This window comes from Arachis stenosperma, chromosome 1 (assembly GCF_014773155.1).
Source record: "Arachis stenosperma cultivar V10309 chromosome 1, arast.V10309.gnm1.PFL2, whole genome shotgun sequence".
Classification (NCBI taxonomy): Eukaryota; Viridiplantae; Streptophyta; class Magnoliopsida; order Fabales; family Fabaceae; genus Arachis; species Arachis stenosperma.
Window position 1 is genome coordinate 125,217,448 of NC_080377.1, and position 23,406 is coordinate 125,240,853.

The following is a 23,406-nucleotide window of genomic DNA, read 5'->3' on the forward strand; positions in this document are numbered from 1 at the left end:
AATTAAACACTCATAACTGTGCATGAATAAATCGAATCAAAAGAATAACCATCCAATTAAAAATAATAAATATAATCATTCGCATACCTATTGAATTGAATATTAGACATATCCATTGTTCATATTGTTTAGTATTCTCATTGTCTGCCTATACTTTTTCGGACAATAATGCGGTAAATTACTTCAAGAATCTCTTTGAAGATCATAACGAAGCCGGCATCGTGCTTGATATGGAGAAGACTTATCCCCCGTTAGCAGAGGAAATTTCCAAGAGGATATATGAGCAGTCTAATGTTGAGGAAAGAAGGCAATCTTTAACATTGGATGAAAAAGTTTAAGAGTCAGCAACTTTATTAAATTCTGTCCAGCATGTAACCAGCAAGAAAAAATGAGTCATTGGATGAAATCTCACATCAATCTCACCATTAAATCATCATTGATGGCTACAAATCACAAAAGTTGCTGCCCTCTAGCACTCTTAAATAACACTCCAATGTGTGACAAATTAGTTATTGACTTGTCGAATTGAAAAATATCATTAAAAAAAATAGTGATAGCTTGATTACTAACGTATTATCTGGTGGAAAATTATATACTGTCATATAATTCAAGAAATATTTTGGTTACTAACTTATAATCTGATATACAATTATATTTGGTGTTAACTTGATGACATGATTCCATACTCCATTTCTTGGGGTAACCTCAAAGCAAACTGGGCACAATGTCTGCTGTCTCCTCTTAATTAAGTAATGAAGGATAAATGGTATCCAATGTTTTTACTACATACCAAGTTATATGCACTACTTTTGTATACACTCTTTTTTTTGTATAGTTTTTATTTTTGGCATTCAAAGTGATTGATAAAAAGTGAAAATAGATAAAATAATTACTACTGTACCATTAAAAAATATACGTACCAAAAAATGTGTATAAAAAAGTAAGTACAAATATCATTTTTCTTAATATTCGTGACAAAATTTGTATTAAGATGACAACCATATTCAGGTTGCTCATCCGCCCCACGTGAGGTTTCTTTCTTTAATACCTTAGTCTATTACGCATCCCACTGAGTTGCATATATATATATATATATATATATATATATATCAGTATATGCATGCACGTGTGCATACCGGTTCTTCCAATAATTTTTGTGCCCCAAAAACCCCTGAAATCATTCATTGCTTTATATATACAGGTATTCTGTTGTTATACAGAGACCTACTTACACGCTGTCTCTTTTGCATCTTGAAATAGCCAACACAACAAAAGGATCAATGAAGTATGGCTAAATAATACACTGTTAGAACAACAATGTAATAATAAATGTGAAGGCTGCCTCGGATGCTAATAGAGTGCTGTTAAACTGGGATACAGCTGCCTCAGGCTTTCGAAACAAGACAATGAATGCAACTACATGTTAATTAAAAGATGAAGGCTGAGTTGTCATTAATTGAGAGGTTAATGCTTTGCCAAAAGAAAATTGAAGGCGGCAACAAGCAATAAGGTTTTATTATTTTATATAACATGATTTGTAGTGCCCTTGGATTTTGAAACAAGAAATCCAAAACAAATACTAGCTACTATAGTATAGTGTAATACTGAGTGAAAACTAAAAAAAAATAAGATTGAAATGGAAGAAACCTTGAAAAAGAATAATTTGGGTTGTATGTAAAACCAGCTACTATCACATACACATGAAAAAGCAACTCCCCAACATTTTGCTTTTCTACAATCAGAAGTTAATAGCAATTTTTATGTGGCACAAAATACAATGAAAGGAGAGAGAAGCCACAAGTGGTAATGCTAAAAGGCACCATTTCCTTGCATTGATATCATTGCCAATTTCCCATTCTCCTCTCTTGATTCACTGACTTTGATTTCATTAGTCTTCTTTCGTTAGAGTGAGAGTAAAACCTCTTCTTAATATCCATGTTTTACTTCCCTTCGCCTTAGGCTGAACTTTTGTGCTTTCCAATGCTCTTTTAACACTCAAATGATCCAATATTTTAGGGTCCATTCTTCATGCCAAGTTGCAACCGTGAACCATTAGGAATTATATCTTCTATATACTATATAATGGTGGAAGGTTTTGATACTGGAAACATTGGAAAGTTGAAGTTTTGATTAGAGGGTATATCTCGTTTTTTGGAATCCAAAACCAAAGAGTTTCAGATAAATTGTTAACATAAATCTCAATGGTAGAACTTCAATCCTGTTCAAGCTTGGTCAATGCCTCGGCATTGTGTGCAATAGAGCAAGAAGTTAAGGGAGAGAGTGTCAATGTTGTTGCTGAGATTTTAGCTGAATTAGAAAGAGAAAGGCAGAAGAATTCAGAGCTTATGAAGAGAATATCAATGCTGGAAGCTCAGCTAAGAGAAAGAAACATGGAAACTCAAGTATGATATTATTTTTTATTTTTGACTCTGCATTTTTTGCTTGTACTTAGCGCTATGTTATATATATCTATGCATGATAATTCATACTTTCCTACATTGGTTAAACTCCATTTATGTATTATATGCTACAATAGGGATATCATAAGTCATTAATGTTGTTGAATTATTGATTGCTACTTCTTTAACCAACTGAAACCTTTTAGCCGTAAGATTAAGGCACTATGATCAATTATCCCTACTGAGTGAGGAGGGATGGTAAATTAAAAAATTAAAAATCAAGTGTTTAGTTAATATTCCTTGATGATTCAACTTTACTTCAATTTTATTATTAAAAGATGGAAATTATTTTATTGATATCAGGAAAGTCATCATCAACATGCAGGTGCAGCAAGCTCAAAGACATTCAAAAGGCAGAAGATAGAACAAGCAACTGATGAAGAAGAGAAAAAGAATAATGTCAAAAGTGAAATGGCTTCACAGTACAGACCTGGCATTAATCCAGCAAAGTGCTTAATCAATGAAGCAGACTCTGAATCTGTTGCAGATTTCAATGAAACAGACAGTGATGATGACTGTGATGATAATTATGATGATGATAGAGTTAGTCAAAGACATGAAGAAATTGAAGGCATTACTGAAACTATTAATGAAAAAAAAGGTTACTTAGCTAGTTATGTGAAACAAGAAGATCATGGAAATCAAAAGACAAATCATTCAGAGAAGAGCGAAGTCAAATCACAAGAAGGCACAACAATTAGAGAGACTACATCTGAGGTACCTTCATCAGGGTTCATTATACATAAATCACAGAACAGAAAACCTCAGAAGGTGGCTTTTAGCCCAAAAGAAGTTAAGAGGATAATAGAGTCCGAAGGCCTTTTACAAAAGAATGCTCAGTCCCACACAATAAGGAAAATCATAGTTTTTTCATCCCTTGGCATAAGACATGGCTGTGAAGATATGTATGAGCTGGACTTGAAACATTTTAGCATTTTGAATAAAGAAGAACCATATGTATCACCAACAAACCCTGGAGTAAGAGATTGAAATCAGTTTTCAGTTATTTTCATAAATTCAATTGTGTAATATTGATGCATAGGACATATTTTCTTGCAGGAGCATGTTTTATATGAGAATCCTGGTGTTCGGAAGAAAATCTTTTATCCAAATCGAGAGAACCCTGTGTTGTGTCCTGTCCAGATACTTGAAGAAGAAAATGCCATGCGTCCATGTGATCCTAGCTGTCCATCATGCTTATTCTTGTGCATTAAGTATGGTGGAAGGACAAGAAATCTTCCACAAAATGAGTAAGTTCTTTCTTTCTGATCTCAGAAATGTGTAGGTAAAAATTTACATGCAGTTGTTTTATATAAAATTAAGAAAATGTTAGGTAAACAATGATTATCTTGAATAACATGAATAACTACCAATCAAATAAAAACATATTACACTTCTAAATTAATCATTTAAATTTTAATATTAAAATAACCATCTGTACGTTAGTGAAATAAACATCCGATATATCTATTGTTTACATTATTTAAAATTTTCATTGTTTACCTATACTTTTTCATAAAATTAATAGTTGAAAATCGTTAGATGATTCATCTAACAGTTTAGAGTTTAGGATTTAGGTCATGTTTGGATAAACAACTTAAACAAGCTCTTTTGAAAAAAAAGTTTAAAGTATAAGGACTTTTATTAATTGTAACTTATAAATAAGTTATTTTGTATTTAGATTTTTAGTTATAAAAGTACTTATTTTAAAGTTTAGCATTTGGATAAATAACTCCAAAAATATAATTTTTTACATAAGAAAATAAAAATAAAAATGATGATGATAACAAATACTTTTTAATATTAAATGTTTACGTAACGCAATCACTAAGATCACAATCGGTCAGGCAATTGATTCTTTATTTATTCTCTTGTTAGTTCAATTTTTTAGACCATTGGTTTTTACCATGTAATATCATTAGAAATTGGTTCTTCTACTTCACCTTGTGAATAGTAATAAAATTTTAATTCACAATAATCTTGATGACAATGCCAAAAAAATTATTATGTAATTAGTTATTATGATATGGTAGGTGAACATAAAAAACAAATATAAAATATGTGTCAATGTATATTTTGTTGTTATTTTTTTATTTTTTTTACTCTTATTAGTTTTCTCTTTTATTGGGGTCAAGAACTTGTTAATTTGTTATAACTAAGTATGAAAATAATAACAAGTTATATAAAAATAAAATTACATATAAAAAATAATTTAAAATTGAGATTTCATACTACACACAATTAAATACAAATTTAATAATAAAAATAGAGTGGTAAAATGATAAAAAAAAATAACTAGAAGAAATATATGTAGTAGATAGTTTGTTTTAAAATGGTGGTGGAGGGTCAATACTTTCAGCAGATGAATCATTATGTGAAAATGGTAGTGGAAGAACAGTGCTTCTAAGAGATGGAACCTTGTGTGAAAATGGTAGTGGAGAAGTCAATTTTTTTTAGAAAAGTGATAAAATGACTTATCAAGAACAAGAAATCATATATTTTTACTTTTTCAAAAAGTTAAAAGTTTTTTTTAAATAATGCAAAACACACGTATTATGATTTTTCATAATAATAAAAAAAAGTAGCTTTTGTTGTTTCCTAAACGGGCTTTTAGCATTGTAGTATTGGATTGATGTGGCAGGTATGTGAGGCAGCGCATGGGAAGAAACAAATTGAAGTCATTTGGGCCAGTTATGTGCCGAATGGGAATGTTGGTTCATATTAGAAGTGGAAGCTTCTTCTTCAAGGCACTTGGTATCACACTTCTGTTTATGGCAGGATTTCCTGATGATCTAGTTCAGAGAGAAACCAAATACCACAACTTAGACTTGCTTCACAAATATTACAGGTTTATCAAAATCATGAAACAATATATCTAGTTTCACTTTCTTCACCTAACAAATATAATGGTATCCATGACAGGACTGATGAGGATGCTGAGGGGGAGCAGCTGTTTCTTCCAATTCCAATTGCATGTGACAATGTAAAGTAAAAAACTCTAATAATAGTTACCTAAACAATGCATTAACATACTCTAATATGGTCTTGTCCTTGCAGGGAAGCCAAAATCCTGAAAACTTGACTGGAAAAACAGTTGCTGCAAAATCCAAGGGGAGAAAGAACACTAGTGACATCTTCAAGCCTTATAGTTCTCAAAATGCTCCATCATATCATCAACAATTAGCTCCAACAAGTTCAGCACAAACTCAATTTGCAATGGCAGCATTTCATTCTATCCCATTCCCATCTCAGATTTCCCAAGATACTCCTCATCACATGCCAAATCCAATTCTTGCCACTGGTAATAACAATTCATATTATATGCTGCCACCACAACCAGCAAGTACTATTGTACCTGTGATGTATTGGCCTCCACCAAATACATATCTTCATGGACACTACCCTTCCACATATGGATACCAGTTTCTTCCTTGTGCTGCAAGTTACATGCCATTCCACACAACACAACCTAATTACAATCACCCAAGCTGCAGTTCCACCTTACCAAAGTTGTTAGAAGGTGGTGGAAAGAATGATTTAGCCTCCGAACAATGTGACAGCGATACTGATAGCACTGAGGACCATGATGCAAGTGCAACTGCTTCCATGACATGCCACAAATGATTCATTCAGTTGGAAAAATAATCATTCGCATATGGTTGAAGTACCATGATGCATAAGCTTTTCTGTGCAGCTTGTAACTCAAACCTTACTTGTCTTATTTATCATCATGGAAATAATTTTCAACTTTTCTCACTGTGTCCTAATAATCACTGACACAACCTATATCACACACATACACACATATATATAGGTTGGTCAGCTCATAACATCTTACAATATTTTGTGGTCCTGACCCAACAAAGAAAATATGAAGTTATGTATACTTGTTAAAAATTGAACATTAGACAGAGTCAGACAGCTATGTAATTTAACGGAAATGAAAGGATTTCTTTTAGTAGTAATGTTAATTTGATGTTATGAGTTGAACAGTGGAATGTTGGGCCACCTGAACGATAATGGTGATTCCATTTTCTTGCTTGCACCGCTCTCCTAAGTCCTAAGTCACTTTCGAGTTTTGATTAATGCATTTAGCAGTGGGTCCACTACACAGTTCAAGGTAGGAAGATTCTTCATCTGTGATGTATCCCGTTTTGCTTGTTTTCTTTCCTTAGTTTCCTACCAACTGCCAATAATGTAGTTCACTCCTAACTGAAAATATGCATTTATTATTTTAATACATTCAAGTTTTTTTTTTTTATGAATCAAATTTAATCAAATTAAATAATAAAATTTAAAATAATATTAGTCATAATTAATTTTTGTTCTGTTAAATCAATGTATTTAGACTTAATTAACACAAATTTAAATGCAGAGCATTAATGCATCATATTAAATATTTTAAGCAAATAACCACTGTTGATTATTCTACCCGCCCTTGATTTCTGGTGCATTTAATACTGTTAATTAAAACTTGTTGAATTTTATAAACTTCAAATATAAGCAACAAATTTGGAATCTTATGCTTCTTTTGCCCCTTTTACCCGTACGTCTTTTTCTTCGTCCTTATCCGCATATAACAATGGAAGCTACGCTTGTATACTACAATAATGAATAAGCATGAATGGGAGCGAGAACTGATAGCACATACATTGAACTGTGACTGCCACGCACCCATGCCATGCCATGCATCATCACATACATACACATACACATACACATACACGACAGGCCCCACATCACATGCGTACATTATCATCATCATCATCATTCATAAGCATCAACATAGCTATTACCCACTATCCTTATTGAATAAAGAAAGAAAAAAGAAAAGCATCTAATTTGTGCAGAGATCTTGAGACACAGCAGCAACAGCAGCTTATTATTTTCGCAGAATTAGGCTTAAGAAAGCTAAGGCTCGTCGTCGGTGGTACGGATCTTGTTGGCAAGATTGCACTGCTTTCTAATCTCACCTTTAGAGCCAGTGAGAGGGTTGTTCTCAGACAGAATGGTAATGGCTCTGGAGAATTCCTTATAGAAATAGTCCTGACTCTTAGCCATTTTCTTCACAAAAGGCTTAGTCCTTTTGTCATGGGCCAATTGGTGATCCACCAGCAAGAGCCCCTTGTTGTCCAAGATGTTCCTGTAGTAGTTGTTGTCCAGAACCATGGGGGTACCACGGTCATTTCTCACATACTGTACGGCCTTTGGGTCCGGAATGGAGTCCGGGCACTTCTTCAGCATGTGCGGCACATGCTCTGGGTTCAGCGCTGAGTCTACCTCCGGGTACAAACGGTGCACCAACTTCACGCAGTGGGTTCGCCCAACGCTGTGTGCTCCAAGTAATGCAACTACGCCGGGAGTGTCGATTCCCATGGCGCCAAACTTGTCGAGAACGGAAGAAATGGATTCATTGTGGTCTGGAAGGTACTGTTCAACGACCTCAGCTCTGCTCCTTCTACCATCCCTTCTTCCTGTTTTTAGAGGGATGTAAGGACCTCCTAGAGAAACAATGCCATCTCTGGCAGAAAGGACAAGGATATCAGCACAGGAAACAACTCCAGGGCACTCTCTCTCCACAGCTTCCTTGATGGTCTCAATGTACCTGAAGTTCCTCAGCCCGAAGCTTCGGTCAGTCTCCTTCTCAGACAAGGTTCTTCTTGTGGAGTCCAAAAGCAGCGATGCATCACACCTCTGAACAGCACAGTCATGGAAAATGTTCCTGAGCCAGGAGAATGCAGTGTTCTTGTGGCGCTTGTAGAGAAGCTTCACTTGTTCTTTGATGATGTCTTCAGCCTGAGGGCATGTCTCCTTGTAGAAGTTCATAACAAGGCCAGGATCATCTTCTTCCGCAAAAGCCACTACTGCTGAAAAGGATACTAAAGCTAAGAAGAAGAGGAAACAAGTTTTGGGAGCCATTACTCTTCACTCTCCACTCTTTCCGATCCCACTAAAGAGTAGTGACCTACTTTCACTGCTTTCTCTTCTCCTTCTTAAATAACAATAAGACAGATAAATCTGCTAATAAAATACACTACTCTGTCAAGGCTTTAATGAGTTTTTTTTTATTTATTATTACGGTAATATTAGAAAGATAAACAAATAAATAAAATTTATTTTATTTAATATTTGTTAATTATTATAATAATAAATAAATATTAAATAAAATAAATTTTAATTATTATTTATTAATTTTTTGTTGTTAAATATTAATTATTGAGCAATGCTAGGAGGCCAATAATATTTGTGATTGATAGCCATTAACTAGTCATAAATGATGATTTGATGGTATGAGATTGGTGTGAGATTTCATCCAATGGCTCACATTTTTCTATTGGTTACATGCTGGACAAAATGTAATAAAATTGCTAGCCCTAAACTTTTTCTTAATTATTATATAAAAGGTGCCTTGGCTTTTGAATTTTCATTATAAGGAGTATTAGGAAGCAACAATTTTTATGTTTTATAATTATTAATTAGTTATTAATAATATTTTTAATAATGTAAAATTATATTTAATAATAAAAGACATTTTTTTAATGATTAAATATTAACCATAAAATACAAAAATTACTGACCTAAACTTTTTCATTCCATTATTATTATTTATGAAAGGTGCCTCGGCTTGTGAATTTGATGCCATGTAATAATGATCAAACGCTCGGTGGGACTTCTTATCCTATTTTCGGGTTTGGGTTTAGTTAATAAATGCTTTAAAAATATATGTTAAAGTTATTATTAAGGTTTATTTAGTTAAGATTATAAATTAAAAATATTCTTATTAAAAATATAAAGAGTTTAAATTGTATTTATTCTGTATCTATTAAATAAAAATATTTAAATTTTTTTATTAATGATAAGTTTATTATGTGTCTTAAGAGCACATATTAACTAAATTTTTATTATTAATAAGAATTTTTATATTTTTATCTTAATAAATGAATAATAAATATATTAAATTTAAATTTTACATTCTTTTTGTACAAACTCTTTTAATTAATAATGCTTTGAAGTTATACTGATATTTTGGAAACTTAAAAAAAAATGCTCCAGTGGGTTTTTGTGAAGCACTTACACTGTTACACAAAGGGCTGAAAACAATGGCTCATGAATGATGTGAAGAGTTTACTGTACCTTGTTATTACTATTATGGGTTTTTGTGAAGTAGTATAAATAAATAAAGTCAATTCTGTGATATAGACTATAGTGTTTAAATTGTCTAAATTATCTTTTAAAGTAAAAAAATTAAATATTTAAAATTTATTAAATATTAACTAGTTATTTATTTTGGCAAATTAGATACCATTTGTAAAGTACCATAACAATCATCACTCATCAGTAAATAAATAGCATGAAGCTGTTTTCATGCATTCAAAATCTATATATATATATATAACTTATTATGGTAAAAAAGTTGTTTTCAATCGACAAAGTGCAACCAACAAAGCCGAGAAATTACAAAATTATTTCTGATTTAGTGAGACCATGTTATTCCTTACCATTATTGCTTAAAAAATAGGTGACTCAATGCAAGCACATTCAGTTTTCAAATGCATAGTATTGGATTTACTTTACACGCTACGGGGGTGATGGTGTCTTTATTTTAATCGGGATCTTGGGACAAGGAATCAACTAGTATTATTTTAAGCCACAGTAAGATTCAACTGGATGATTAAGATATGAGCAAGGACATGGATGTAAATACAAGAGCTCAGAACAGAGGAGCCTTTATCCCAGTTCCAATGGCAAGCTCATAGAGGACGTGAGGACTGAAGAACCATCTAAAAATGGACGCACAAGAAAAGTGTCATCACTCCTAACTCCTAAGCCTGTAAGCCACCCATAACGCGATCACGTGACAAAAAGATGGGATTCCCAGAAAAGGAGGCGGCTAAATTTGGTGGCTGATGGCGCAGGTTTAGCTTGCTGGCTGCGAAGCCGTAGCAGTAAGCCGTTTTGATCACCGACAATCTCTGTGCAAATAATCAATGGTGTGGGACCCCTCATCACAGTCATCACCAAAAGTCGCTATTTCCACTTCCACACTGCCTTTCAACTCGGGAAAATGCCACTGTATGCTCTTTAATTTCAAACGATAAAAAAACGTCTTTGTCAGATAAATTGACCTTATACGCTCGTATCCTATATAATGTTGGAAGAATTTTAAATATAAACATTTAATAGTTTTAATCGTTAATTTCAATTATAAAAATTATATATAATATATATTAATTAAAATTAATGCTTAAAAATTTAAAACTACGGAAATATAATTATTTGAAATTTTTTTATATTGTATACTTTATGCAGTTTTCAGTTTTGTGACATATGAATATGATGAAACGAAAATTGCAAGATAAGGTTATTCGTGGACTGACTTAATTGGATCCACGTTTTGTTATTCAATTATACAAAATGTAAAGGTGTTGTGTCTAAAATCAGGGCCCCAAACTTACATGCACAAGTAGACAACTCATTCATTGCAGGGAAGGGAGATAAGCCAAAAATATGAGCTAAGAATACTGCCATCAGACGTAACTACTAACTACGGAAACCTTACTCTTAAGTCTTAACAGTTAACACATCACAATTCACAGCTTTTGAGGACTATCTTCTATACCTAAAAACATGGTTATATATTGAGCCTAGTCGAGCTCCGAAGGAATACCAAACCTTACACGGAAAATTTATCACCGAGGGCGACGAGTGTTACAACGAAGTTATGGATAATTAGATAGCGTTCTACCTTTTTTTATTCTTTTGATCTGAGATAACGCTAGTTTTGGTTGCATACTGAGATACTATTGGCGATTTGACGTTATACCTACTTATTGGATCCATTGTCCAACTTTATTGTACAGACATGAATGAATTATGTTGCAACAAAATCTTGGGCCTAACAACGGAACTTTGGGCTTTAACATGGGCCAAACTCTGCAGTGGAAACATTTTTGACGTACTGCCAGAGAATCCAGACCAAAAGAAAAAAATTTACACAAACCTTATATCAATAAACCCCACAAACCAAAAACAAAGAAAACGGTACAACAATTTGGTGCAGAAAAAGATTCCCTCCCCTCTTCTCCCTCCTTTGATGGATAGGATTAACTATTCTAGAACAACAAAACTGTATACTGAGAACAAGATGAATAACAGTTACAACATCAACTGTAACTCTGTAAGTATGCAGAACCTGGAATGAGACACAAGTATGCCAATGCATGCAACATCTGCCAGTCTGATAATTGTTGAAGTTGAACATATTATAGGAATTGCTTTTGCTATCCGCACTGATTGCATGAAGAAGGCAGTTTTAAACCTCAGACCACGTCCCAATAGCTATCTTCTGATCTGTCTGCATCTTACATCTGCAACGACATGGCGAATGTGTGGAGCATACCATTTCACCCTCTCTACATGTTCTATTGAAACCTCCCAACAATAACCTGTGGAAAATCATAATGGTGTTGGGTAATCAATATTAGTTCCAGAAATTACATCATCATTTTTGCATTGAGACAAGCTCACTGTACATTTATTTTCCTTTTTGTAATGAAGAAAGGTGCTACCTTCAGATCTAGCAATTTCATCTATGGATTTCAACACATGATCAGTCCACTGACGTTCTTCAGTGTCCTTTGTATTCCCATGGACGTGTAATATTCCACCCTCTCTCCTGCAACATTGATTTCACGAGAAAGAGTGGAATTAGTTACCAATGGCCCACAAGTGAATCTGAGCTGAATTAAGCTAGCTATTTATGCAATGTAAAGATTTTTCTTGATTGTTCTATACAAATTTTATTACCCCACAGCACAAGTAAAACAGAAATTCTATATGTTTTTAGCTAAATGCAATTTTCCAGATGCATAAGTTTCAATCATGCAATTGATAAGATGACAGATGAACCTAAACTTTAGTATCATTATGAATAGAGTTGGTGAATAAGAACGGCTTGGGAATCAGGATGTGCATACATCGTCTCAGATAATTTGTATTCATACAATAATTTATTTATTGGATAAGAACGATAAAGTATTTCATAATCAAATTCAAGCTGAATGAATAACTTAGCAGCTTATTAGACAGTTTCTCCCTCATTTCATTCATACCTTGATACATAAATAATATGGCAATATTTTAGAGAAATATCAGCAACTTAAGAAAATTAAGTTTAAGAGCAGGGAACATAGTCCCACGGTCATTTCAATTTCAACCATCCTGGATAATCATTTTGTGAGAAGAATCAAGGCAAAGAAAGCAATCATGCAATTACCTTAAAGCCCTGACAGCTGTGACCCAGCTACACTCGCTAGATGGAAGGAGACCAAGAGATACTCTATCAGCCATGTTCTGTAAGCAAAAAAATAGTGAAAGAGTGTTTACAGTGACTCGTTGAGAAAGGTAAACAGTCAATGGACCGCTAGCCACATGTTTTGTTCCTTTGATTAATCTTTTCATCCGGCAAAGCTGATTTTACTAAATCTTTTCAAGTAAGAAAGAGAAGATACTTTTGATATGTAAAAATAAAATTAAAGTTACTGTAACAATCATCCCCTGGTTTCCTCTGCACAATTTTCTTCCCTTCATCTTCATTCAGAAGAGTATCTCTGATAATATGTCAAAGAAGTGCTTATTTTTTCTTTTTCTCAAGCTAACTATAAATTATCTTCACCGCTAAACAAAAAACAGATCCTCTCTTGTTTTTTGGTCATTAGACATGCGATTCTTAGAATAAAGCAAACTATTATAGAAGATTTTTTCAGTTGCTTGTCTTTATTTCCAAATTTGATCCTCACTTGATGTAGTGAGTTGAGACTCTAGTATTGAATTATCAGGAGAAGAAAAAATAAAACGAAAAATAAAATAAAATACTATATACCTTGGGGGCCATAATTCGATTATCTCCCTCAAGCACAATACAACGGTCAGCTACAGAGTTAGTTTGTAGATTATGTTTGAGTGCTTCTACCGCATGGGGATTCCACTCACATGCATATACAAGTTTTGCATGGGCCCTGCATAAGACCATGCAATCACACTATAAATAAACACAGGTTAACATAAATAATATTAGAGGGAATAAAAAGAACCCAAGGAGGTTAAATAGTATTTTTCTCAAATAATACCCCAAACCCTAAGACAGCAAATATTAGAAGAGATTCTGTATAAAACAATGGCATGCCAGTACCAAAACACAGAATACCTGACAAGAAAAGGCAGCACAAAGTAGCCAATGCCAGCAAACAGATCTACTATAACCTCATCTTTACAATCTAGCCTGGCCATCCGGAGCTTCTCGGATAGATTGCCCCATGAGAACATGCACTTTGTAGCATCAAAAGAATAAAGTATTCCATTTTCTCGATGATTGACCCAACCATTATCTCCAACAAGAATTTGCAATTTGCTATCTCTTGTACCAGTAGCAGCAACAGGGCCCTATCATACACTACTTACTAGTCATTTCAAGATATTTTTTTCCCATTCCAAAGATCAATCACTACATAAATATTTAATAATAAGGACTGAAAATTCACTACCCTTAACTGAAACTACATACAATGATGATTTAATACATTTTTTAAGAGAAAAATGCCACATTTAGCCTTTATAATCCATTTTCTGTTGGTAATTTCAGTGTTTTCTATATCTGTCAAAGTCATATCAGGAAATCCTTATCCTTGACATAAATTTTATGCATGCCACTTCAAGAAGACATCTTTACAAAAAGGGAAAATAGAAGAAAGGATCATGTGCATGGAAAACAATAAATCAGTAGGATGAAGTTCGTGGAGGAAAAGGCAAGAATATAATATTTATGCATTTGTCATGCATGTAAGATTTACTTGGCGAGCAAGACGATGGGCCTTAAGTGATTTGGCAACAATGGGCCAAAGCTCCTCTGCGATGGAGTCCCACAAGGAATCCTTGAAAGAAGCCACTGGAACTATGACAATATCTCCAAGCCGATCCCACCTATAAGTCATAAAAGATTACTAAATAAAATATACAAAATTAGAGGAAGCACATACAAGAACAAAAGACATAAAAGCACAAAAATAACTGTGAAGATAGCAATCATTAGAGAAACAATTTTAATGAAAGAACCTTGTTGGCAATTCCTCTAGAAGCAATTCCGGTAGGCCTTTATGTTTAATCAAAGATGTTACAGCTTCATTCATCACTTTCAAAGGGGACTTGGCAGCTTTTCTTACTTCAACAACCTCGTCTACCAACATAATTGCACCATATTCAACGAGAAGATTCAATCCTTCAGAACAGGACAACTCATTTAACGAGTATCCATCTCGATTATGTGGTTTTGAGAAGATAAGTTCATTATTTCCATTAATTGCATCAGCTGAATGATGAATCCTTTTATTAAATAAAGTAACAAATTCCTTACAAACAGGAAAACGGATATGCATTCCACCCTCTTCAGAGCATGCCTTCCTCCCCAAGTCTAACCATCCAAATTTCTTCAATATGTCCTTCCCTGATTTGGCATATTTCTTTTCTAGTTGCAGGACATAATGTGATGCAATCTTCTGACTTTGGTTACTTAAACAAAGTAAGGCACCATTAACATCTGATTTTTCATTCTCCAATACATTTGGTGCATGTACAGGTTGGGATCCTTTAGAATGTTCAATCATATTCCCGTTTGTCCGTTCCCTCTGTATATTCATATGGTTGTCCTGATTCTTGATGGGCAAAGGATCATCACGTGAACATGTTACATGGAGCAAGTTGACTTTTGCTGGCTCACTAAACTTGGTTCCAAATGCATAGCATGCTGCACCACCACCAACAATAACAAGGTCATTACCAACAACGTTAGCTGTACTACGCACAAACAAATCTTTACCAACAGAATTAAGGGTAACATGCTTCCATAGACGAAGCTTCAAATCAAGTAAAGCTAACTCCTGACAATTTTGTCTGACTGGGCAACCACCAATAATGCCAAGAAAATTTTTATTCACAAACATTGAGTGTGAGAACCTAGCATGTGGAATCCTTCCAGCAGTCTTTTCCTTCTTCCACTGACACTTCTGAACATCAAACCTATATAAATCTCCAAGTGCTTTCCCACCAGTGTATCCACCAAACATATAAATCTGAGAATCAGATGCCACCATTGCATGAGAGTGGCGTGCACAAGGCCAGTCCCCACTAACTGGTATCTCTTTCCATTGTAAATTTTGTGTGTCAAGAATATAAAAGGAAGAAAATATAATATCGGTGTCAAGTCCTCCAAATACATAGATATTTGAACCCACCACAGCTGCAGCATGACGATGTCTATACAAAAAAACATTAACCTTACACTGTTAAAATACACAGAAAATATTGTTGCCAAATCAAGCTACAGCAAAAATGTTGCTATACAACATAGAGATTCAATAAGTTGTAAGCATTTATGGACAGAATTATAATGTATGATTCCATAACATATAAACCATAAACAATTATCCTGAATAATCTATCCCCCCCCCCCCCCCCCAAGCATTTATGGACAGAATTATAATATATGATTCAATAACATATAAACCATAAACATTTATCCTACATAATCTATCCCCCCCCCCCCCCCCCCAACAAAAAAAAAAAAAAACTAGACAGTTGCATCATAACTGGCTTTCGTTTGAACTGGAGAAGGTACAATAAAAGAAAACTGTAAATCATTACCTGGGAGGGAAGACACTACCGCCGCATTGATGCAACCTCCAATAATTCTTAGTTGTATCAAGGATCCATACATCACTCAGAATTTTATCAGGACCAGTCCGACCTCCAATCACAAACATGCAATCTCCAACCAAGGAAGCTGTATGGCCTAGTCGTGGGGATGGAGACTCACATGCAGGAGTGCTGATCATTTTAAGATTGCCAGAACATGGATCAAGCAGCAACAAATCATCTCTTCTTGCATGTCTCCCTGGCCCTCCAAAGCCACCAAATACAACCACCTTGCCATTATCCAATGCACAAGCTGAATGGCCCCATAGAAAAAGTTTCTCCACTGGTTCACCAACAACTTCAACATGTGTAATTGGCACATTACAAACAGGAGAACCAACAAATCCTGCCAACCATTCAAAGATTCAGACTTTTTGATTGATATTAAATGGAAAGTTGTCCTGCAATCAGATACATATCAATATGTATCAGTATAATTACCCACGCATTTCATTACCGTATGATATTAATCATAAAGTTAATATATCTATAAATGTGGTGCTACAAAACATAAGCAAACAGCAGCAGCAACATGATATTCTAATCATCAAATACCATCATACTGAAATATCAAATACCTGAATAGGTGTCTCCATTCTCGTTTCCTGACCGAGACTCATTCTCAACTTCATAATGATCACAATTTGGCAGTAAATGGTTACCGATATCCGCAACCACAGGTCCTCCTCCAAAACCATTGGAATGCTGCAACACTGCAAGGAACCTCTCAGTTCTGTTCCTATTAGCTTCCATCTTGTCGTTTGCGACCTGAACAAGATACCTAACATACTCAGGGTTCACCATAATCTTGCCAGTGTCCCCTAACGGCACCTCCAACCGTATCGAACAGCGAATCGCTATGATTACACGCTTGCTGGCGTTGGTGATGCCAGATTCCCTGAAACCACATGATATTGCGAGCCACACCAGCGACTGAGCGGAAGAAAGATCTTTGCACTCGACGGCGATGATGAGGGGCTCGAATCTGAAGACGAGTTCGGAGGGAACGGGTGAGGACTGAGTTGACTCGGAGGTGGGGAAGAGGAGGGAAAGGACGGAATCGGTATCGGCAGGATCGTGGGAAACGAAGAGCCAGGTGCCGCCTCTGGCTTTCTTCTTGGGAAGCGTTGAAACGGCATCGTTTTGAAGAGGCTGAGAGAGGATTGAGATTCTGCCGGAGCAGGAGCTTGTAGTGAAGTAGAAAGGGTGGTTGTTGAGTGCATTGATGAGAGGTATTATTGGAATGTCCAAACTGCCCTTTGGAGACTTGTCGTGCTCGGTTGAGTTCAACGATGATAGTGTTGCCGCTTTTCTCTTCTCAAACTCCATGCTTGCTGCTCAGTCTTCAGCTGTAACTGTAAAGTGTAAAGTAAACCCACCAAAAACCTCTTATGAGGAAGATTGAATAAGCTCTTTATTGGGCTCAGTTTATGGGCTTCATTATCCAAGGCCCAATAAAAGAGAGAACTCTAGACTCCAGTCAATAACGTTGTTCTGAAATTGTTATGGACTCTTGGGTTTTCGCTTGATGCTTCCTGCCATCCATCATCTGCAGCTTGGTTCCGGGGTACTCCTTTCCTCCACTGCGCTGGCCACCTGTGACGGCCTCTGCCGATTCTCTTTCGCGTAGCGTCTTCTTTCGTCTGGAACTGTTTCCGGTGGAGTGGGTGTGCCCAACCCATTTCCTTGACCAAAAGAAAAAAAGGAGAGCTCACTCTTTTTTGGCGGCAGAAGGAGCTTCTCAAGGTAATTCCTCAGCTAAAATTTAAACTTTTACTTCTTCCCTATTTTATATTCCTTAGTTTCATCCATTATGTATTTTCTCTTTAAAGATTTTTTTATAATTATTTTAATAAACAGTGTACGTAGTATTTGGCTGGCTATTCGATGAAGTGGTATGATTTTGAGTTTCTTTTCATCCAAAAGTCGTAACCATTTGGCTCGAGCTTTTCATTCTGGTAAGCGTTTCTTAAACCCAAGTTCTGGAGATATTGTTTTCAGAGCTATTTGTGTTAACTTGAAGCATAGGAGATGGAGTGTGTTGGAGCGACTATCCCCCAAGCTCACCAGCTCCTTGGTGAGCCGAGTTGTTTGCGAGTTCCAGAACTCGCCACAGTTGGCTTTAGATTTTTATAACTGGGTTGGAGGGTTGTTCCCTCACTCATTAGATTCCTGTTGCACTTTGGTTCATGTGCTGGTGAAGTCAAGAAGATTTGATGAGGCATTATTTCTTCTGAGAAAATTGATTACTGAAGAGGGCACTCCTCCATTGGTGTTGTTGGAAGTATTGATAGAGAGTTATCGAAGATGTTGCTCTAGTATTGCGGCTTTTGATGCATTGGTGAGGGCTTGTACTCAGGTTGGGGATACTGAAGGTGCTTATGATGTCATCTATAATTTAAGGAGCCGGGATTGTTTCATTACTATTCATGCTTGGAACAATTTCCTAAATCACTTGTTGCAATTGAATGAAATCGATAGGTTTTGGAATTTGTATAGAGGAATGGGTTCTTTTGGTTACATAGAAAATGTGAATACTTTTAATTTGGTTATCTATGCTCTGTGTAAGGAATGCCGACTAGTGGAAGCTATTTCAGTGTTATATAGGATGATGAAGGGTGGAATTTTCCCCAATGTAGTCTCGTTTAACATAATCATAGACGCGGCGTGCAAGATTGGCAACTTGGGTCTTTCCTTGAAACTTTTAAAAAAGATGAACATGATGTCAGGAGATTTTGTCTGGCCCAATTCTGTTACTTACAACTGCATAATCAACGGATTCTGCAAGAATGGGAAATTATTACTTGCAGAAGAGATGCTTCATAAAATGGTCAAGGCAGGTATAGAGCCGAGTGTTCGGACATATGCTACTTTGATAGATGGGTATGCGAGGTGGGGAAGTTTGGAGGAGGCACTGAGACTCTGTGATGTAATGGTGGAAAGGGGATTGGTCCCTAATAATGTTGTTTACAATTCAATTTTACATTGGCTTTATCGGAAAGGAGGTATTGAGGAAGCTTCTTTGCTACTAACTGACATGATTGATAAGCATATATGCCCTGATCAGTACTCTTATGCAATCCTTACCAAAGGCCTTTGCAGAAATGGATATCTGATTGAAGCTCTTAAGCTTCATAGCCAGATTTTAGAACATAATCTAATACAGGATTCTTTTTCTCACAACATACTTCTTAACTATATATGCAAAAGGAAAAACATGACAGTAGCCAAGCAACTATTGGGCAGCATGATTACCCGTGGCCTGGCTCCTGATGTTTATACATACGGAACTGTGATTGATGGATACTGTAAACTAGGTAACACAAACGACGCGCTTCAAGTTTTTGATTGGATGATAAAGATGGATGAGATGCCTAACTTGACAATATACAATTCTGTCATTAATGGTCTGTGTAAAATAGCCTCAATAGATGCTGCAGAATACATAGTTGATGAATTACGAAAGAGAAGATTATTTGATGCAACGACCTTTAATACCTTAATTAGTGGATATTGCACTGGCGGACAGATTGATAAAGTGTTTAATTTGACTATGGAAATGAAGAGCTTGGGAATTTCTGCGAATAGAGTCACGTATAATACACTGATAAACCTTCTCTGCAAGTGTGATTGCGAGGAAGAAGCAAAAGAATTGATGAAGATGATGATTGTCCAGGGTATTCGTCCTGATTTTGTAACATACACTACACTTGTTACTCACTTCATCAAGACATGTAGTCCTCATGAGGTGATTGCATTGCATGACTACATGATTCTAAAGGGAGTAGTCCCTCACCAGAAAACATATGATACCATTGTAGCACCACTTCTTTTAGAAGGAAGAAATAAAAAGTCATAATACATGTATAGCAGTGTAAAAGGTTGTTCGGTCTCACAGTTTGTGACTTTTCCTGTTTTCCATTTTTTTTTTAATACTAACAGATCATACCATTCATTCTTTAGTGTACCAACCACATTTCTATTAATTCATATTATTTCATTTTAATTTTGATGTCCTACATTAGCTTATCTTCTCTTAATTATATATTAACTATTGTACACTGGAAGTGCATTTTGCTAATTTTTGATACATAAATTGATATGCAGCTTGATTTATTATGTATGATTTATAAATAAAAATATATTTTTTGAATAGTCTTAACAAACCAATTGAGGTAACATAGCTCTTATTGCTGGATTTTGATTCTTGAATAACATAATTTTTTTTTTGTATTAGCCATTCATTCATGTAAAGAACCTTCTATATTTATGCGCTTAGCTGGAGGATTGTGAGCCACTGTATTTTCTATGGGAAAAATATATCTTTATTCTTTGATGTTAGAATATTTACTCGATAAAGTAGAATGCAACAATGATGAGAGATTTAAATAATTTATACAAGTATGATTCTTTTTTTATAAATTTATCAAAAAGAATAGGTCAAATTCCAGATAAAAAAATTATAATATATGTTAATATAATTATAGCTGATAGCAGTTATTGCAACATTTAGGCATTTTTGAGATAGGATAAAATTATAGAAAAATAAAAATTAGCCAATAATTAGTCAACATGGATTTTGGATGTACAGTTCTAAAAATTCGAATGTGTAGTTTTTGGAATTTTTGGATGTGCAAACTTTACATAAATAATTATAAACTAGTAACTATGCATAATAGAATAAAATGACAATTATAACTAACTCAGACATAATCACATTCTGAGATGTAGTAATTCTAAAAATAATCGCCGCATATTTATTTTTGACCTCGTAATAATAGGAAAGCATAAATTGCTCAGAGCCTTTGAATAAAATCACACAGATCTCATGTAAACCAAAATAAGAGCACAGATTAGATTTCACTTAATTTTTTTTCCAGTTAATTTAAGTGAATCTTTATGAAGCATAAAGTTTTAGTGCTAAATTTTAATTTTGTTTTTAATATCTGCATTTTTTTTATTTCAAACATCTTATTTTATTTAATTTTAGTTTTGTTAAAATTAATTTTTTCCCAACATATTCATTTTTCTATTATTATTTGATTTTAAATAACAACCACAATCATAATTATAGGAACCATAATGGTAATTAATGTTTAATAGTAAAAATAATAGAAGAATAAAAAAGAATAATAAAAGAAAAAAATAATATTCCGAAAAAAGATTTAAAGAATAAAAAATGTTTGAAAAAATATTTAATTTTGATTAAAATATAAAAGTATGGCAATAAAATCTAGAAACAAAATAAAACTTAACCCAAAACTAACAAAAGGACAACAAACAATAGTTTACCCATAAATTAATGCAAACAGGGAATTAATACATGTCTGGATTTGGCAATTGGCACAAACCTCGTGTGAAGTTCCTACATGGCAAAGCCTCCATTTGATGACATGAATCTAAGGTAGCGTTTGTTTTGAGGTATTAGGACAGAGATTGAGAGACTGAGACTTAGTATCATATTTATTGGGTCAGAGATTGGTATTAAAATTTCTGTCTCTATCCCCAAAATTTCAGTATTTCAGTACCTCCAAAAAATAGGGACACAGGGGACTGAAATTTTTTAAGACGGATATTGAAACTTTAATAACATTTCATACTTAAAATACCCTCATTTCAATTAATTAATTCCAATTTTGCCCTTTGTACAAATTAAATTAGAGTTTCATTCTTGTTTCAATTTCTGTCTTCTATTTTGCACCAAACAGAATACTGAAATTTATTTCAGTATCTGTCTCGATCTGTCTCTCAGTATCAGTCTTTCAGTCTCTGTCTCTTTACCAAACACTACCTAAATGACCATTTAATACTCAAATTGATCTTTTAAATAAATTTTAAATTTTAGTTTTTAAATTTTATAGGAAAAGGTCCTTCCTGTCTCTTATTCTATTTAATAAAATATTTTTTATTTTTATTTTATCTTTTTATAGATTTTTGTTTTTTTTCTGTAGAGGAAGCAGATACTCATAGATATATAAAAATATTAAGTTTTAATTTTTTGTTGAAAAAAATAACACAATCATAATTTATAGATTTAGCTAACATATGCTCTAAAAACACCTAATAAATTAAATTTTAAAAGTTTTCATTTAACGAATATAAAATAAATACATTAAAAACTTAATTTTTTTATATTCTTAACGAAAACTTTTTTATTTTGTAGTTTTAACATTTGTCTTTAAAATAAATAGTAGATACATCCTAAAATCAAATATTATTCAACTAAATATATCAAATTAGAATATAATCCAAACAAAAATTCAACATAACTAAAATACACAAAAATCTCCAATATACAAATTAAAATAAAATAAAATAAAATAAATTTCTATTATAGTTTGGTGATAGTATTTTCCTTTTGTAATGACACAAATTTAAATAATTAACTATGATAAATTTAAATATTATATATATCATTAATTTATTTCTTGAAAAAACTTAAAAAAATAAAGGCTATTAAATATAAACTTATATAAAAATATTTAAGATTTTTTTTCGTGAGAATTTTATGGATCTCATGAAGTGAATATTTCAATCCTCACTTCGGTCTCCATTTATTTGCGGAATAAGTTTCCATCTTTATAGAGATTTGTAAATCTCATTACTTCCTGTTTGGGGTTTTTTTTTTTTTCGCAATTCTTACTCACATTATCCCAAAAATGATATATATCATTTGTTTTGGTATTTTTTAATTTTGATTTTGAATTTATAGCAGTCTTTTTTAATAATGTGTAAAATTTGGTATTTTTTTATATAAAAATCACAAATTTGACCGTTCAATTTATAAAATTTAATTTTTTAAAATTTTTAAAATACAAAATCGACCATCTAATTTATAAACCTACATAAACTCTAACCTTTAAATTTATAAATTTCCAAACTTTAAATTAAGCTCTTCTCAAATTAGACCATCAATTTTTTTTCTCTAATTAGATATCTTTAATTTGTATTTTAGAATTTTAAAAAAATTACTTCACATTAATTAAAAACATAAACTCAATACATCATGAAAATTCATATCCAAAAAGTGAGTCTTGCTTTGAAAATTTTTTTTTAATAAATACTATTTATAATATTAGTTATTTTTAAATTATTTAAATGTCAAAATTAAAACAATAATAATTTTACAGAATCTAATATAATATCCAATTGTCAATGTCAATTTGCTTTCAATATTTATGCATAAAAAATATTTTAAAAT

General features: G+C 33.5%; 4 protein-coding genes across 5 annotated transcripts; 2 read left to right on the forward strand and 2 right to left on the reverse strand.

Moving 5' to 3' along the window:
• The first annotated feature begins 1,858 nt into the window (after positions 1-1,858).
• Positions 1,859-6,161, forward strand: LOC130946210 (uncharacterized). The gene is made up of 6 exons (XM_057874885.1): positions 1,859-2,402; positions 2,763-3,437; positions 3,519-3,709; positions 5,101-5,307; positions 5,382-5,442; positions 5,517-6,161. The coding sequence occupies exons 1-6, from the start codon at positions 2,202-2,204 to the stop codon at positions 6,081-6,083; spliced, it is 1,902 nt and encodes a 633-aa protein (XP_057730868.1). The 5' UTR covers positions 1,859-2,201; the 3' UTR covers positions 6,084-6,161.
• Positions 6,162-7,036: 875 nt separating this feature from the next.
• Positions 7,037-8,463, reverse strand: LOC130970807 (peroxidase 42). Its single transcript, XM_057897004.1, has one exon. It carries the CDS (start codon positions 8,376-8,378, stop codon positions 7,371-7,373), a length of 1,008 nt encoding a protein of 335 aa, XP_057752987.1. The 5' UTR covers positions 8,379-8,463; the 3' UTR covers positions 7,037-7,370.
• Positions 8,464-10,922: 2,459 nt separating this feature from the next.
• On the reverse strand, positions 10,923-17,555 carry LOC130943333 (tRNA wybutosine-synthesizing protein 2/3/4). Of its 2 annotated transcripts, XM_057871178.1 has the most exons (9): positions 16,784-17,555; positions 16,155-16,551; positions 14,571-15,767; positions 14,309-14,438; positions 13,666-13,901; positions 13,342-13,477; positions 12,736-12,812; positions 12,029-12,135; positions 10,923-11,905 (listed from the first exon to the last, which is right to left on the reverse strand). In XM_057871178.1, exons 1-9 carry the CDS (start codon positions 17,532-17,534, stop codon positions 11,799-11,801), a joined length of 3,138 nt encoding a protein of 1,045 aa, XP_057727161.1. In that variant the 5' UTR covers positions 17,535-17,555; the 3' UTR covers positions 10,923-11,798. The 2 variants fall into 2 exon arrangements, with proteins under 2 accessions (XP_057727161.1, XP_057727166.1); XM_057871183.1 differs by lacking the exons at positions 10,923-11,905; positions 12,029-12,135; positions 12,736-12,812; positions 13,342-13,477 and having other exon boundaries at positions 13,671-13,911.
• A 547-nt stretch (positions 17,556-18,102) lies between these two features.
• LOC130934012 (pentatricopeptide repeat-containing protein At1g11710, mitochondrial-like) lies at positions 18,103-20,064 on the forward strand. The gene has a single exon (XM_057863602.1). The coding sequence runs from the start codon at positions 18,103-18,105 to the stop codon at positions 20,062-20,064; it is 1,962 nt and encodes a 653-aa protein (XP_057719585.1).
• The last annotated feature ends 3,342 nt before the right edge of the window (positions 20,065-23,406 follow it).